At 38.2% G+C, this 19,237-nt stretch overlaps 1 protein-coding gene across 6 annotated transcripts in view; it reads left to right on the plus strand.

Moving 5' to 3' along the window:
• LOC133147034 (uncharacterized) overlaps positions 1-19,237 on the plus strand; it is a 127,337-nt gene that overhangs the window by 101,896 nt on the left and 6,204 nt on the right. For 4 of the 6 annotated variants that reach the window (XR_009711486.1, XM_061271155.1, XM_061271159.1 and 1 more), the window contains 13 exons: positions 2,875-3,313; positions 3,388-3,456; positions 3,646-3,789; positions 4,334-4,488; positions 5,660-5,801; positions 6,031-6,188; positions 6,364-9,683; positions 10,421-10,540; positions 10,827-10,961; positions 12,907-13,016; positions 13,105-13,302; positions 13,385-13,471; positions 13,773-14,026. Coding sequence is in view for 5 of the 6 variants with exons in the window: in XM_061271155.1 (XP_061127139.1) it covers positions 2,875-3,313; positions 3,388-3,456; positions 3,646-3,789; positions 4,334-4,488; positions 5,660-5,738 (886 nt within the window). In the remaining variant the exon portion in view is untranslated. The remainder of the gene's footprint in view (positions 1-2,874; positions 3,314-3,387; positions 3,457-3,645; positions 3,790-4,333; positions 4,489-5,659; positions 5,802-6,030; positions 6,189-6,363; positions 9,684-10,420; positions 10,541-10,826; positions 10,962-12,906; positions 13,017-13,104; positions 13,303-13,384; positions 13,472-13,772; positions 14,027-19,237) is intronic. The other 2 variants (XM_061271156.1, XM_061271157.1) reach the window with 2 other exon arrangements.

Consider the following 19,237-nt stretch of genomic DNA (forward strand, 5'->3'; position numbering starts at 1 on the left):
ATTTTCAACGGTTATCATTTGTAACTTTTGTCATTCGCATTCAACATTCATTACATTAAGCAATTTCCACCACTTTGATTACGCATTCGCATTCAACAAACACATTCATTACATTAACCAAATTCAACCAGCAAGAAGGAAGGATCCTCGTTAGCTCAGTCGGAAACACAATGGAAATGTCAACCCGAGCCAGTTTCCTGTAGTGGGTTCGATTCCCACATTGGGAGTCATAAATTATTTTACTCTTTATTCTTCCCCCTTATCATTTTCAACGCTTATCATTTGTACCTTTTTTGTAACATTTGTAACGTTTCATTTTTAACGCTTATCATTTGTACCTTTTTGTAACATGTATTTGTAACATTTTCCCATTTATTTCACAATTATCTATTTTCCCTTTGTATTCTTCCCGCTCATCATTTTTAAAGCTTAACGTTTGTAACTTAACATCTGCCTTCGCCTTCACACGCAATTTCTTCCGAAATTGCAATTCTAGTTATTATTATTATTCAACATCTTCTGCCCACTTTTTTGACGCTTAACTACTTCCACATACTTCAACCTATTCACTCCATTCCACTTTTCACTTATTCCAAATATTCATGGCACGACTGCTCACATTTTTCTCGTTCCAAAAATTTTCCGTTTTCGCATAATTCATAAATTTATGGCGATTTTTGCCCCATTCATTCTTAATGGCAGATTCAACATTTCACATTTACGTTGTTCCAGTTTGAAATTCACATCATTCAACACATTCAAATCACATTGGGGACATTCCCAAACTTCCCAAATTCAAAATTTTCACGTTTTCACTTTTAATATTTGCATAAAATTTTGCAAAATTTCATAAAATTTCCTTTTTCACTTCTGACTTCTACATTTTTCCACCGATTCAACTCGTTCCAACTTTCAACCGTTCATCATTTTTCTACCTATTCCACAACTTCCCACTTACCAAAAACTTCACATCTTTTATTTTGAAATTCAACCAAAATTCTCTCAAATTCCGTTTTTGTACTCTAATTTCTACATTTTTCAACCGATTCAACCATTCCAACTTTCAACTGTTCATCATTTTTCTACCTATTCCACAACTTCCCAAATACTTCACATCTTTTATTTTGAAATTCACACCCAATTCCTTTTCCCTTCTCATTTCTACATTTTTCAACCGATTCAACCCATTCCAACTTTCAACTGTTCATCATTTTTCTACCTATTCCACAACTTCCCACTTACCAAAATCTTCAAATCTTTTAATTTGAAATTCACACCCAATTCCCTTTTCCCTTCTCATTTCTACATTTTTCAACCGATTCAACCCATTCCAACTTTCAACTGTTCATCATTTTTCTACCTATTCCACAACTTCCCAATTACCAAAAGCTTCACATCTTTTATTTTGAAATTCACACCCAATTCCTTTTCCCTTCTCATTTCTACATTTTTCAACCGATTCAACCCATTCCAACTTTCAACTGTTCATCATTTTTCTACCTATTCCACAACTTCCCACTTACCAAAAACTTCGCATCTTTTATTTTGAAATTCACACCCAATTTCCTTTTCCCTTCTCATTTCTACATTTTTCAACCGATTCAACCCATTCCAACTTTCAACTGTTCATCATTTTTCTACCTATTCCACAACTTCCCAATTACCAAAAACTTCACATCTTTTATTTTGAAATTCACACCCAATTCCCTTTTCCCTTCTCATTTCTACATTTTTCAACCGATTCAACCCATTCCAACTTTCAACTGTTCATCATTTTTCTACCTATTCCACAACTTACCAAAAACTTCACATCTTTTATTTTGAAATTCACCACAAATTCTCCAAATTTTCTACATTTCTCAAGTAATTCAACACGTTTCAACATCGTTCGGCAGCATTCCCCGAAGAAGTTATTCATACATTTCGCCTTCACACGCAATTTCTCCAGAAATTGCAAAATTCTAGTTATATCTATTATACCTATGTCCTCAAAAAAAAAGGATCCATTAGTAAGCATCTCTCGAACAATATATTTCTTCATATGGCTTAGTTTGTGAGACAGACAGTGAATGTACATCTTGTCTTGAATAAATATCAATCAGTAGTGCGGACTCTAAAACGAAATGAGCAAATAATCCGAGTCATATTGTATAAACTTAATTGTACAATTAAAAAATGCGCAATATTGTTCTATCCGTGTTCTAACATTGTGATGCCGCCTTAACAAGGCTGCGTGGACACCTCTTTTGATCTGTACCGCGTGTGGGAAAAAAGCCTGAGAACTAGTGCGCGGCCAGAAAAAAACAAACGTGGCGCTGTCAATCATGCGAGTTGCGCGGCTAGATCAGAGTCAACTCTCACCACCGTTTCTGGCAGTAGTATGCAGATGTTTATTTCACTATAACAAATAGAAAATCAATCTTTGCTTACCGTGGGAACAAATGCACAGGTGCCAACGTATGAGCTTCCAAAATTATGTAGGGGATGAAATTGTAGATCAAAGGAGTCAACTCTTAACATCTTCCAAAATACACAATATTGGAAGTAGTCCATTGGAAATAAATAAATAAATTAATTAATTAATAAATTAATAAATAAAAACGAAATGTTAACAGATAGATAGATAGATAGATAGATAGATAGATAGATAGATAGATAGATAGATAGATAGATAGATAGATAAAAACAACAAAAACAATTCAACAATAGATATTGGGGAAGGGTATACACACTTACCATAATCCTTCCAAAGGGGTAGGGCTGCTCTTTTATGAAATCAGTTTCTGTCATCACGTAGACTAATTAAACCACATATAAGTGCTGTCGTAATTATGTCTCTGCCGATCAGTTATTGTTTTTATTTATTTTTTTCAGAATGGAAAACCTTTGGACCCTCCAACAATTGCCAGCGGCTCTCACGGCAAAAGTGGTGGCCTTAAAAACAAATGAGAAACATTCTCGATGGGTCCTAAAAGAGGATGGCACGGTGCAGGCTGGGGCCTCCCACTTTAACACAGTGGCTGCCCTCTGTGATGGCCACCGTGTTTGCAAAATTGTGTTGTTTGCAAATTTAGCCTCCGACGTCTCTGTCGGAAGTACATTTCGATTTATTAATTTTGGCCGGGGAAGAGAAGAAGGGGTCCTCCTCTCCCGGCACAACACCACCATTTACGTGGCTGGGGGGATGGAGGTGACGCCTGATTTGGAGGCAAAGGGGACAGCTCTGCTGTACCCTTCAAGTATTACCAGGGAATTAAAGGACATCAGCCATGAGGAGGGTGTCCTGTTTACGACAGACGGCATTGTCTCTGCTGTAAGATCACGCTTTCTCTTTTTGCTCCCTCTCCTTCATGAAGTATTGATGTTTAATCTGTCTTTATTTTTTAGATCCGCCCCATTAGGATGGTGCTGACACGCGCGATCCCAGTCCCATTGGGCATCTTTTATTTGAAAAAAGTAAACTGATTGTTCTCTTTCTCTCTCACACTATGTGTGCGTGCGTGCGCATGTGTGTGTCTAAATATAGATATATATCACCCTCTCATTTCACCTGAGTAAGGTCCCTTCGGGCATCATGTTGCCTTTGTAATTGCAGCGTAGATCTACATTCCAACACCTAGTACTAATTTGACATTTTCATTATAGGATCAAACGGAAATAAAGGTGCTCAGGTGGCGGGAGAGCAACTTTTTTCGAGTAGTTGTTGGACAGCGGCTTTCAATGACGCACTTGACGACATCGTGTTCTGATGGCGTGGAGCTCCACACCACAGAAAATACTGTGATAAAGGTACCTAAAGCAAGCAGTTTTTTCCCGTGTATAAACAAAGTTATTTTAAATTTAAACAATACTGTTATTTACTTGAGATAAACTGCTATCAGTGGCTCATCATCATCAAGGCTGAAGTCAGAATCATGCTTTAGAGTTTTCTCTAAATCTGGATCACCAATTTTGTAAGATTTTGTCTCAGATACAGCTCTATCAGGAAGACATACAATTTCACTTGCTTCCCTGACTGTATAAAATCATTGTGGTTGTAATTATGTTCATGAAATTAATCAAATTGTTTTAGGTTTTACGTTTTTTATCTGTCTGCCTGTCTATCTATCCATCTATCCATCTATCTATCTATCTATCTATCTATCTAACCAACCTACCTACCTACCTACCTACCCAACCGAACCAACTTCATCCATCCATCCATCCATCCATCCATCCATCCATCCATCCATCCATCCATCCATCCATCCATCCATCCATCATGTTTCATGCATCATGTTTTCTCGTAGTGTTTTAAACCCATAATAAATTGTCAAAACATTTCTTTGCGCAGGAACTGGAAGAAAAGTTTCATGTTGTGGCCTTTAAAATAAAAGGCAAACACGTGGAGCTTGTCAACCTCAACAATGCCACCAAAACGGTTCCTTTGGATGAGTGGAACCAAAGATTCCCCGAGGGCCCTAATTTTCCCCCAGAGGGGTTTTTGTGGTAATTTTGTTTGAAATTTTGTTCTATTGTTTGTGTTTCTTGTTACTTCTTTGTTGTTCTGTTTAATATGTACTATAATTAAAGTTTGAATTTAAATGCACAAAATCGTCATTGTTTATTTTATTTATTTTTATAAAATTGAATTAATTTAATCTAAATTATGATCATATATTTCACCTCTTAGTTATATTTTGTTGTCCGTGTATAAATTGTGTATTGCGTCATTATATTAAATGTATTAGTTGTATAAGATAAGATAAGATAATCCTTTATTATTCCCTCAATGGGGAAACTCCTATGTTAGCAGCAGTACACTTAACATTACAAGCAAAGTCTTCCGTGGATTTAAGGCACCCGTTTTATTAAATTACCGTATTTATTCCAATTATCACCCATTATTGTCCGATTGCCAAGGGGCACTGAAAAGGGCGATAATATGTATATTTTCCTTATGTAGTATCTCACTGGTGTTCTTAACACGAGGACAGCGGCTGTTTTGAGCTACCTCTAACAGCGGGGTGCGTCAATTGACGCTCCATCGATGCGACACGCTACCGTCGCACATCACGTGTTGTACACGTCATATTAACGCGATCGTCTTGTTCGAGCCCATGCCCCGAGAACGTAATTGTGTGAGGATATGGTCGCGGAGTGACTAGTGTAATTGTATCATAGTTTATGGAGAAAACCAATTTAAAAGGGACATTCAACGCGCTGTCAAATCAGTCATATTTAAACTTGCGCAATGACGTCGGCATGTGGTCGCGGAGGAAAACGTAAGTTTTGGGGGGAATTTCTTAGCAGCATGGGCGATAATTAGAGGTATCAATGTTTTATTTATGCCATCGCTAACACACACAGGGCGGTTAGTAGGATATGGGCGATAATTAGAATAATTACGGTATTGCAAATACAATTGCAAAGAAACAATTGGTTGAGGAGCAGTTTTATAGCAGATTTTTGTTGTTGTATTGCGATACCGTATTGCTAATGCTAATCTGTTGATTGTGTCGCGAGAGAGAGAGAGAGCGAGAGAGAGTGTCTCAGTAAAGATATCTGTCACACTCTCATTTCACCTGAGTAAGGTCCCTTAGGGCATCATGTTGCCTTAGTAATTGAAGCCTAGATCTACATTTCAACAACTAGTACTAATTTGACATTTTCATTACAGGATCAAAGAGAAATTAAGGTCCTCTCATGGCGCGAAACCAACTTTTACCATGTCAAACTTGGACAGCGGCTGTCCATGACACACGACAACATCATCTTCTAGTGGCGTGGAGCTCCACTCCACAGAAAATACTGTCATAAAGGTACCTAAAGCAAGCAGTTTTGTATGTGTATAAACAAAGGTGTTCTCAATTGAATCTGTCTGTCTGTCTGTCTGTCTGTCTGTTTATATATCTATATCTAACCAACCTACTTACCTACCTACCTACCCAACCCCATCCATCCATCCATCCATCCATCCATCCATCCATCCATCATGTTTTCTCGTGGTGTTTCAAACATAATAAATTGTCATGAAATTTCTTTGCGCAGGAACTGGAAGAAGAGCCCTTTCGCTTTGTGGCCTTTAAAATCAAAGGTGAACAGGTGGAGTTTGTGGACGCCACCAATGCCACCAGAATGGTTCCATTAGAGGAGTGGAACCAAAAATTCCCCGATGGCCCTAATCTTCCCCTAGAGGGGTTTTTGTGGTAATTTTTTTTTTGTTCTGTTGTTTGTATTTTGTGTTACTTGTTTGTTCTGTTTAAAATGTTCTACTATTAAAGTTTAAAGTTAAATGCACAAAATAATCATTGTTTATTTTATTCATTTTTATTAAATTTTGATAATATATTTCACCACTTCATCAACATTTGCCCCCTATAGAGACCACCCTCAGAGGCCGGCCTCTTCGACCTGCGACCAGAGATGCTGGCGTGGCTCCACGACACCAAGTTGGAACGTGAGAGAGAGAGAGGCAACGTCAGGTGACCCAGTTTATTATTTTGTTTATAGCAAATACAGTCGCAAATATATTGTTTCAATGTGTAGTTAATGGTATTAATGTGTATATGATTTTAATTTATTTTAATCTATAGTAATGGTATTTTACCCATGTCTTATTTTGGGATATTTGTAACTTCTGCTGTCTTTATTTTAGTATTCTGGAATACTATGGTTTATTTTGAAAATGTTGCTCAGATGTCGCATGTATTCCCATTCTAGATTGATAGATAGAATTTACGGTAGCGTTCTTTGGCCCGCTGTCCAAAGAACATAGAAAACAATACGGAATACGATCATCTCATGTGCGGTGGCACCACAAAGTAGATTGCAGAAGTTAACTCAGCAGCATGGACGCGTTCCAGGCAGTTACTGCGACCGCAAGGGGGTAAGTATTACTAAAAAGAAGCACACAAGTTTCAAACTTGCCGAGTGGACAGTGAAGCAGAAAATAGATTTGTCAAAAAGTGTGAGGAAAATATGCACTGTCTGCCGACTCACATTTTCCATAGTCCATGTGGAACTGACTCACCTTAAGCAACACGGTGAACACGAACGAAAAAACGCACAACTAAGCAAGGGGGAACCTGGACAGATCCATCAGGCAACGACAAAGATGGTACGTAAATATTTTTTTAAACCCTCTCAAGGTTAATATGAGAATGTACAATGGATGTCTATCGTATAGAAAAAGCTATATTTGCTTTTGGGTGTAATAAATGACCAGGTAAATGGATAGATAATACATAAAAACCATTCGTTTGCATACATTGATAAATAAAAGATCAACATTATGTGGCACTTGCCTCCCCAGAACTTTTGGTTTATAGGAAGGTTTGTTTTCTATTTAGAGGAAGAAACGCATGCGCCCAAGTGCAATATGTATTTTTGCCAGTAGAGGACGCTGAAACTAAATATGTTGCATAGCGGATGAGCTGTCTTAATCATTTCTGTCTGTAACAATTGCACACACAGCCTTACATTTGTAACAAGTTTCAAGAGATGTGCATATTTTTTCATTAGACATGCAATGTAATTCTGTCAACTTTTAAATAAACTATGTTATTTTACTTTTAATGTGGACAGAGGATTTATTTTTGGTGTTTTTGATTTTACTGCAGATTATCCAGACATCCCCAACGTCAAAGCAGCAGTATCTTTGGCCTCAGCATCCTTATTTTCCAATGGGATTTGTGGACAGGAATGTCTTTTTCGACATGTTCCAACTTTAAACTGTTCATCTCATGCTTAATAACTGTCGCTCAGCACTGACACCTGGTGGACGTTATGTTGTCATGCAGATGTTGTTATGCCTAATAAGAACAGATTCAGATTTGATTCTTAGTAGTTACCTTGCTGACTGTTTCTTGTTGACTAATACTTCTTGCGTATGTACTGTTTTTACTCGCTTATTGGTTTTCTTGCTTACTGCTTTTTCTAAAATGTACATATTCACCTGCAGTTTCCAAATTTTTTTAACCTATTTGTATTGTCCCAACATCAACAGGTTCAGCTAAATCCCACTTCATGTATACATCATTCAGTGTCATTTAACAGCGTTTTTCCTTTCTAACTTATTCATTTTGCCACCAATTCAACCCGTTTCAACATTTAGCTCATGCATTTTATGCCTAACTATTCCACAACTTCTCACTTACCAATAATTCGAAATTCTCTAAAATTTGGTTTTTCTACTCTAATTTCTACCATTTTCAACCGATTCTACCTAGTCCAACTTTCAACTGTTCATCTTTTGCCTACCTATTCCAAAACTTCCCACTTACCAAAATTCAAAATTTGAAATTCAACCAAATTCTCCAAAATTTCATTTTTCTATTCTAATTTCTACATTTTTCAACCGATTCAACCCATTCCAATTTTCAACTGTTCATCTTTTGCATACCTATTCCACAACTTCCCACTTACCAAATATTCCAAACTTTCAATTTTGAAATTCACCACAAATTCTCCAAATATTCTACATTTCTCAAGTAATTCAACACGTTTCAACATCGTTCGGCAGCATTCCCCGAAAAAGTTATTCATACATTTCGCCTTCACACGCAATTTCTCCAGAAATTGCAAAATTCTAGTTATTCTATTTTATTCTCCTCACTTTTTTGTCCAGCTTCTTCTTTCACAAAATTCATCCGATTCACTCCATTCCAATTTTCACGTATTCCAAATATTCAGGAAAGGGTGGCTTGTATTTTTCTCATTCCGAAAATTTTCCGATTCCGCAAAATTCCCAAAATTCCGACAAATTTTTCCCCATCCATTCTTAATGGCACATTCTACATTTCACAAAATTTCGTTTTTCACCTCTAATTTCTACATTTTTCAACCGATTCAACCCATTCCAACTTTCAACTGTTCATCTTTTGCCTACCTATTCCACAACTTCCCACTTACCAAAAATTCCAAATTTTCAAATTTGAAATTCAACCAAAATTCTCTAATATTCCGTTTTTCCACTCTAATTTCTACATTTTTCAACCGATTCAACCCATTCCAACTTTCAACTGTTCATCTTTTGCCTACCTATTCCACAACTTCCCACTTACCAAAAATTCCAAACTTGAAATTCAACCAAAAATCTCTCAAATTCCGTTTTTCTACTCTAATTTCTACATTTTTCAACCGATTCAACCATTCCAACTTTCAACTGTTCATCTTTTGCCTACCTATTCCACAACATCCCACTTACCAAATATTCCAAACTTTCAATTTTGAAATTCACCACAAACTCTCCAAATTTTCTCAAGTAATTCAACACGTTTCAACATCGTTCGGCAGCATTCCCCGAAGAAGTTATTCATACATTTCGCCTTCACATGCAATTTCTCCTGAAATTGCAAAATTCTAGTATTTATTGTGATATTTATACTTTACAATTTAAAATAAATTCACTGCACCCATTTTTATACAAAACAGCTTTATTTTATTATTTTGCAAAATAACCCAATGTTTTCAGAAATTGACCAAGATGTATCGGTCCATTTTTTAACGGAGTAATTTAAAAGGTTTAAATAAAGAATAAAATCACGGTATTACTGTTATTACTCGATTTGCTTCCATTGCAGGTGACATCTTTTGGACGCACACCAATGTTGCAGTCAAGAAAACCACGCCTGACAGAGGGCAATGAAATGCATCCTCCTCGATTCCTCCAACTACTTGAACCGAGCACAACTCATCAAAAAGTAATAATTAACTATTCCGACCTTTATGGCTTGTTGGTGAACAAACGTGATGAAAAGCAATGTGCAATTTGTCTTCCTTGTAGGCACTGTCTGAAGTTATACAAATCAATAGTGTCATTATCGTATACAAGTAGGAAGAAGACAACAGAAATATACTTAATGCAGTGCTACTAACCCGACTCTTACCTCTGTTTATTTTTATTCTTTTTAAATCTGAAGAGGTTTAAGGTTGCTGAGGACAAAACTATTAAGCTCTTAATTTTCTACAAATATCAATTAATATCTTAAACACACATCACTTGCTTTTTGAGCCACCAATGTCCCAACGGGGATTGAAGCATGCTGGAGCCTTTCCCAGCAATCATTGGGCAGGATGCGGGGGACACCCTGAACCGGTTGCCAGCTAGTTGCACTCACACCTATGGGTAATTTGGAGTGCTCAATCTGCCTACCATGCAATTGTTTTTTGGGGATGTGCGAGGAAACCGGAGTGCCCAGAGAAAACCCTCGCAGGCACGGGAAGAACATGCAAATGCTGCAAAGGGAGGGGCAGTGGTGGAATCAAACCTGGATTGGAAAACAAAGCATCAAATTTGCTTCATGAACCAGTTTTATTTGTCACTCTTCTTGACGGCACTCTCTTGTCAACATTGGGTCTGTTATTTGTATTGTCCAGTGTCTTGCGTAATGAGTTTAGAAAGATTAAAGCACAGTGAAACTTTATTGTGTGTTTGCAGATGCCCTCGGTGGAAGTCAGTCAGTCATTTTTCCAGCCCCACCCACCTGAGTTAATTTTCCAGAACTTCACTCCTGCACAATCTTACAAGTTACCTCTGCAACTGTTCAACAATGATAAGGTGCGGACTTAACGAAATAATTGAACTAATACAATATTCTAACCTTTAACTGGACCAAAGTGTCACAACTCCTAAATGAATGAATTATTATTATTTTCTTAATGCCAGTGTCTTTCTCGGTTTATTTTAGTGTGCAAAATGGTCAGAGATATAATGGTTCTATCTGTAAAACATAGGATGAAAAATAAGGTTTAAAACATACTTGAATGTTTCCAACTGTGTGTTTGATGCTCTGTTGATTTTAGGATTGTTATGGTGCTTTTGACAATTTGTGTTTGTTGTCAAGATATCACGGCATGTCAAGCTGGAGCATCAGGAGTCTGCTTATTTCCAAGTTGAAGGCCCAAAGGAGGCTAAGACTAAAGTAGCAGCAGGATTGTCAGTGGGCTTCACAGTCTGCTTCACTCCACAGGAGAACAAGGTACCTTCACTTTCATTCAGATACTTTCAGATTGTTTATAATATAGAATATTTTGTTTCACGTCGACCGGTTGTGGGATTTGTCTGATACATGAAAGCAGAACCAACGTTACACCAAAGGTTACCAGGAATCAAAGTTACACATTTATTTTCAATGTTTATTCTCAACATCATTAAATGATATTGTTTAGACACAGTTAGATTCATCACCTCATCGCTATTATAAAAAAAGTGTTTCTGAGAACCTCATCTAATACATAATTATAATATATGGCGTTCCTTAAAAGTTTGCTAGCTATGACCTAGCGTTATGTTAGCTAATAGCTGGCGTTATGTTGTTAATAGCTGGCGTTATGTTAGCATGGCTTATTTATACTCAAAACAGTTGAAAAAAAAGGACAAATGGACATCCGATAATGTGGCTGTCACCAAACTACTCTAATGCTTATTAAAGTCTAGTAACATTTAGCTATCACCGTTCTTATCTCCGTTGCCTTTCGCGGCGCCATCACCATGGTAACCATTATCATGGTGATGGCGCCGCGGCCACGGTACTGCGCTCTTTAGCAGGAGTATGCTATACATACTGGTTGGTGTACTGATGTCACAGTACTGCATAAACATTGCTACCCGAACCTGGAGTTCCTTGTTCTAAACTGTAAACCCTTTTATTCACCGCGGGAGTTTTCCTCCTTCATCTTCATCGGAGCCTACATACCACCTCAGGCGTCTGTGAGCGACGCTATCCAACAGCTGGCTACACAGATCACATGTTTAGAACGGGATCACACAGACTCTCTGGTTATTGTTTTAGGCGACTTTAACAGAGCTGCACTCAACCATGAACTGCCTAATTACAAACAATGTGAGTTGCCCTACCAGAGCTAACAGTATATTTGACCACTGTTACACCGTTCTGAAGCATGCCTATCGCTCTGTCCCCCGTGCAGCTCTGAGACAGACCACTGCCTTGTTCATCTCATTCCAGTTTACAAGCAAAAACTGAAATCTGTTAAGCCTGTAGTTCGGTCTGTAAAGAAGTGGTCTGACGATGTCAAACAGGAACTTCAGAACTGTTTTGACACCACTGATTGGAGTTTTTTTGAAGCTGCAGCCACCAGCTTTGATGAACTTGAAGACACTGTGACATCATACATCAGCTTCTGTGAGGATATTAGTGTGCCAACCAAGTCATTTTTGGATTACAGCAACAACAAGCCTTGGTTCACGCCCTTTTTTTTTTCCTTTAAAAAAAAAAAAATGCATATATACATATACACATATATATATATATACATATACACATATATATATATATATATATATATATATATATATACACACATATACACATATATATATATATATATATATATATATATTTATTTATTTATTTATTTATTTGTTAATAGTCATTACTTTTCCACTCCTTTTATGTGTTTTATTTCTCATTATTACTACTATTACTTCAAATACTTCTAGAGTAACAACATCTGCCGGTGAAAAATTCCTTGTATGTGATCATCCATCCATCCATCCATCCATTTTCTGTACCGCTTAGTCCCCACTGGGGTCGCGGGCGTGCTGGAGCCTATCCCAGCCGTCATCGGGCAGTAGGCGGGGGACACCCTGAACCGGTTGCCAGCCAATCGCAGGGCACACAGAGACAAACAACCATTTGCACTCGCACTCACACCTAGGGACAATTTGGAGTGTTCAATCGGCCTACCAAGCATGTTTTTGGGATGTGGGAGGAAACCGGAGTGCCCGGAGAAAACCCACGCGGGCCCGGGGAGAACATGCAAACTCCACACAGGGAGGGCCGGAGGTGGAATCGAACCCGCACCCTCCTAACTGTGAGGCGGACGTGCTACCCAAGTGCGCCACCGAGCCGCCCTGTATGTGATCATATACTTGGCAAATAAATCGAATTCTGATTCTGACAGGATAGTCAGGCTGAGATTGTGCTGTCAGCCAGGCGCTTATTGGATTTAATCAGTTCGCCTGAAAGACAACGGGGCGCAGCCAGTGGTGGAGTAGTAAATCAAGTTCCGAGGTTTAGTATTACTAAACTTTAGTTCATGTACACATGGCTTAGTCAAGCATGAATAATGAAACCACGTTTGTTCGTTTTTTCTTATTAGACTGGTTAACTATCAGTGACCCCACCAAGGCCATATCTCAGTGTGCTGACAGTTTTCTGCGTATTCATCAAACTGAGAGCGCCTTACTTCTCAGCATGGACATCAGAAAAAGCCCTGCTTAACAGGACATGGCACTAATCTCCTTCTACAAGCGAAATCATGTGGAATGGGGACGGCCTCTGAATTGCAAACTTGAAGGTAGCTCCAATTACAAGTTACAATGATCCAAAAATTTAAGTATTTTCTCTGTCTTTATTCTGTCAAACCTAATGTGTTACAGGAGATACTGCTATTGGACAGGGTGTAACTCGCTTCTTTTTCTCAACATGCATGGAAAAATTGAAGTCAGGGTTTTCCATCAATTTTGGTATGTTATGTGTATGGTTTCCTTCCAAATGCTATGTTTATTTAAAGCTGTTTAAGTTTTTTTTTTCATATTGTCTCTATAGGAAGTTTATCGTATTTGTATTGGTTTGCTTTACCATGAAAGTTCAGAGGATTCTATTAAATGTGTAATGCCTGTATTGACAACTACTATTTCCTGTCCATGACTACTAAGGGACTGTGAGAGCTATATTAACCTGCATGTCTTTGTATTGTGGACGGAAGCTTATTACTTTTTATTGAAATACTTATTTCGTGTTTTTTTTTTTTAATGTCTTCAACAGCAAACTCAAATGTTACGCGGCTTTTTGAAGGAGAGACTGGCCATTTGGCTCCCTCAGCCTCTCACTTTCTTGTTGAAAGTGATATGTTCATGTTGGCGGGGAGAATGGTAGGCCACTCCTTTCTACATGGCGGACCATGCCTGTTGGGAATCAGCCCTGCAGTGATTCATGTCCTACTTGGTGGAAGTCCTGAAACTGCAACTGTTACACTTGAGGACTGTCCAGACCTGGATATCAGAGAAACAATCGGACTTGTATGTTTGATTTTAAAAATGTTTTTTCTTTCACTAAGATTTAATTTACAATGGGGCACCCTTTGATTGTGTATTCATTATCCCTATTGAGTGACATTAATATATGGATAACTTAAGATTATCAAATCAAGAGGAAGTGAACAAGATTTTTAATACTTAGTTTTCTAATACTGTAAATATAGTTTTATATAAATTATTTCATGGTAACCATGCTAACATAACGCTAGCTCATAGCTAGCAAACTTTTGTTAGGATACGGATTTTAGCTATTGATCTGACTCCAAATTGTGATCAACACTTAACACAAGAATTGCTATGTTCTAATCCACACACTGGCGCACCTAACAATTTTGCGAGTTCGTTCTGTCAAAGAGAAGACCAGTAGATCAATCAGACCGAATTTACCAATTGTTTAATCCTGACAAAGCAAGCTAATACAGGCGCCTGGGTCTTGGGTCCTTAACACAAAAACTCGTGTGCCTTCGTGACCAGAAAAGACGACACATTCTTCCGGGTTGCCCAGTTTTAAAGAAACACAATATGAATATTCAAACATGCAAAAGATTGTGTGGTGATTGGTCGATGGTCTGTGGTCATCTCCTCCTCGTTTGGGTTTTCCCCTGCTCAGCACAGGTGTCTGGACCACAAAGACGAGTTGTTTTTCGCGTTCCCATCGGCCTTGAGATATGCTCCCTTTCTGGACCTCCTGTTCCACAATACTTTGAAGAAAACAAATTCATGTAGCCTGCACATTCCTTTCCACTTATTAAGCAACCACACTACTACTAAAAATTATATTGATATGGTTATATGTGTCTAACGGAGCCTTAATCAAATGTGTTTGCAAACTGCCGAAAGTACATTTCCCTTTATTCCCTCTCGTGACCTCATTTATGAGGTCATCACCCGTTACTCTAGCAAGCAGCGACCAGCATGCTGTCGGTCCTTTCTTCCCGCCTGGGTCAGTCGGCCCCCTGGCGCTGTGTTGTTGGGGATGAAAGTACAACATGCATCACCAAACAATCCGCACACACACCATGTTCCTTAGCCAATAGCATGTCCAACGCAATTCTATTTTGGAACGACATCAATGCCAATTGTTCATGGACCGCTGTAAATGATACATTTTTATTGGGGGTGATCCATAGGAAAATGCTTTTGAATCCCGAGGACACTTTATTAACGAGTTCATACTTATCTGGCACACCTATGGCGTCAATATATGTTGGATCGTTGTCGCTCAACCATGGGGGCAGAACGTCTCTTTTGGCTCACTTCAGGAGCCCCGCCAGTGGGGACTCCATGTTCCAATTGAGATTCTGTGTTTCAATGGGGACAACCACTACAGGCATTATCAAAGACACGAGGGCACAGATACCCTATGCATCCTTTGGCAAGTGATGCTATAATTTGTTGTCACCACACCACAACCAGTTGTCACTGGTCTTCCTCTGCTCCTTCCATCACTGCTAGTTGAATTCTGGCATGTCCTGTTAAAGCTTAAAAACAAGTGGATTTGGAAAAAAAAAAAACTTTGGATATCAAAATTACAAATTGAAACCTACTCACCCATTTGTATTTTACAACCTACTCACCCAATTCTATCTTACCACATACTCACCCATTTCTATTTTACCACTCCCCCTTTTGACACATTCACCCAATGTGTCATTATGTATCAAAAGGAACCTGCTAAGCATCCCCTCTCATCACCACACTCATTGTAGCCAGGCCTGCGGAACCTCTAGCTCGTCCACCACACGCTCGGCAACACAAACAAAAATCATCGCACTCCTGTCAGTGAGCTTATAGCCCTGCTGACAGCGGACATTTGTACAAAAACAGACATCAAGTATCAGAATAAAAACAGTCATAAAATGAATCCTGGCGCCCGCGGATCATGTCCTGAAAACCATGTCATCAACAAGTTCATCATAAAAACCAAAAGGGCAAGGGTTAACATATTCTTGTAAATTCAATACAAATTTTCCACGAACGCAATTGACAACCTGCAAGAATGAAAACAAGTTACGCAAGCAACGCGCAATCCGCTCCTTGGCTGGTGGCTGTTGCTGCTTTAAAACAAATTAAGTCACACAGAAAAACAAAGCAGAGCGTGCACTTTTCGCAAGCAAGCTCAAGCGTCAAACATTTGGTCACTGTCCACCTAGTCCGTCACCCCGTCGGGTGAGCTCAAAGTCGTCACACGTCAAATCGTCCAAAGTCTTAATGTTCGATACTAATTCTGTCTTGTCTAACCATATTACTGAAATGGGCCTTCTCCATCACACTGTTTTGTTGTCGATGGTGCCCCTGAGTAATCCTAAACCCATATTTAGTCCAAAATTAGTCCTGATCAATCGTGCTTTTTCAAATCTGTAGTATCTTTATATTTTTCAGGTGAGAGGAATGTTATCCTCTGCTGTGATCACATCACCCCAACTTTGAATCATGTCAACCATTCACAATACACAAACACCACACCACAAGCACAGACTTGACATTCATACACCATTACAAACAAACTGTCATCCCACAACACACACATAAAACATACAATATTAAATTGTAAAAAGGAACCGTCCCTACGCAAAATTTGCTCCTCAATTAAAATTTCCCTTTTTTTTAAATTTTAAATCCAAAATTAATATCTAATTGTCTGGTCTCCTGTCATCTCATCGTTTGCCAATATGCATAATGCTGGAACATGATTTAACTCCCCATTTAGTTTGCTCACATCTCTCACTTAGACTATTTGACACTTTGTGTTGAGCTGTAACTTCAATATTTCCACATTCCCATATTTCTTCCACTAAACAGTTCCATTTTGCTTTCCGTTTAAATTCATCCCTCCAAATAACTACCTCTGGCAAAGAACCAACAATTTATAGAGCACTCCCTTTTACGGTTACCTTGTTCCCTCAGTCATCTTCTCACAAGCATAACTGACCCTCCTAAAAAATAATGATACCAAAAATAATGTTTAAAAACAATATACACAGCTTCCTCCTGCCACTTACGCTATCACCTTGAAGATTATCGTTCTCATTTTTGTTGATGCTAATTCTTAAAATTAAATGCTTACTTTTGATAATGGAGTCACGCTATATCACAAAGTGTGAAAACCTTCCACCCTCCCCCTTTCTACCTATCAAAACCAATTAGGAATATTTTTGCTGTCATGATCATCATTGTTCCCCTCACATTTATTGTTCCTGTACTTTAAATTGTCAATTTTTGTACATTTGAAGCCCTTTGAGACTTGCTTGTGGGCTATATAAATAAACTTGCCTTGCCTTGACTTTATCATTATTCAACTTCTTCTGCATTCTTCTGCCTCTTTTTTGTTTATTCATTTCTTAACCTAACTACTTCTACGAATTGATCTGATTCACTTCATTCCACTTTTAACACATTCCAAATATTCATGCCAAATATTCTAAATATTTACGAATTTCGAGAAATTTACAAATTTTAAGCCAAAATTTCACCATTCATTCTTCATGGCACATTCAATATTTCTCATTTTCTTCCACATAATTCCTCCAACTAAACTTCTTTCACTTTCCAATTCACCTTCTCTCACTTTCTAGCTTAAAATTTCACATTTTCACTTTCAACATTGCGGTAACATTTTGCAAAATTTCCTTTTTCCCTTCTAATTTCTAATTATTTTTTCACTGACTCAACCCTTTTCAATTTTTTTTTAACTATTCATCTTATGCCTACCTATTCCAAAACTTCCCACTTGTGAAAAATCTCAAATTTTCAACTTTAAAATTCACGCCCAATTTTACAAAATTCTTTCGATATTTTCATCGATTTTCTGACCAATTCAACACGTTCTAAATGTAAACATAATCTTGTAGCATTCCCCGAATAGGTATCCAGCCTCTTCGCCTTCACACACAATTTCTCCAAAAATTACAAATTCTAATTATTATTGTTAATCCTCCGTGACCCTCGTAAGGACAAGCCGCACCAGTAATGGATGGATGGTTAATCCTAACCCTAAATGCCTATCATGAAGTGTCATTTAAATCAATTGTTGCAAGGGTCATGTCACTGTATTTGTTATTTAAAGCCCTACTGTATCCTTTTTAAAAGTAGTGCCCTGTATTACTATTTTGCTGTCGTATGATTTATCATTATTCGTGCATCTTCGTGTCCATATCTATGTATTTTGTTGTTATCCCCGTTTCAGTGTCAATAAGCAGCCTTATTATTCCCTCTTTTATCAAAACTCCTCAGATATGTCCGCCCCAGCACCCAAACACACTTCCATCCCTTTTGTCCCACACTCCACCAACTTTGTAATGCTTCAGCAGTCTTTAGCAATGTGTCCAGTTTGACTTCATGTGACTCATGCAAGTCTTTAGCAGCCTCTCCTCTTAGATTCTCATGATGATGATTCAGGGCTGGATCATCCGCCACTCTCAAATGCGTCCATCTTGTCTTTGTTCTTTCAGTCCATTTTCTTTTTGATCTGCAACTGTGTGTATTCCACCAACTGTATGGTTCTTGTCCTGTGAAAAGCTGTGCTTGCCCCCTTCAAGCATGATAGCAGTTTCTGTTGTTCTCCCAAAGGTCAAAGGTGTCTCATGACCAGGGACAGTCCTCTGTTGATTTTGAGACAGCCAGTGGAGTAAGAGGACTCAGTTCAGGAATCGTGCCACGCGCTAGGGAAGAACACACTGGGACACAAATTTAACAAAACTATCTTTGTGTTATCAGTCTTCCTGTGTAGTATTTGTTCCTTACACCCCAAATCTTCCTATTAACATTTTGTATCCTATCAGTTGCGCACACTCATCATCTTACTATCAAGCCGCCCTTATCAAATGCTTTTTTTCTTCTGAGCAATCCATCCACCCTACCCATTAACACGGCTAAAATCCTCGTTCCAGTGTTTATCATCAAATAAAGTTCCGAAATCTTTTGTAATAAACTGTAATATAATTTAACAATCTACCAACATATGCGATGAATGTTATTGTTCAATCTATAGGTCATACAGCGCCTGTGACACTCCTCCTTGATTTACCATCTCATAAGTTATTGTTGTCAGCAGCGCTAAATGATAGTGCTCGAAAGTGAATGTCTTATCGCCCAATTTAAAACACATGCCACATTTGAGCTAGTATTTATTCATTTATTTATTTGCCATCCTCATATTAGCTGGCATATGTCAGAATTAAAATGTAATTTTGC

This window comes from Syngnathus typhle, unplaced genomic scaffold, assembly GCF_033458585.1.
Source record: "Syngnathus typhle isolate RoL2023-S1 ecotype Sweden unplaced genomic scaffold, RoL_Styp_1.0 HiC_scaffold_27, whole genome shotgun sequence".
Classification (NCBI taxonomy): Eukaryota; Metazoa; Chordata; class Actinopteri; order Syngnathiformes; family Syngnathidae; genus Syngnathus; species Syngnathus typhle.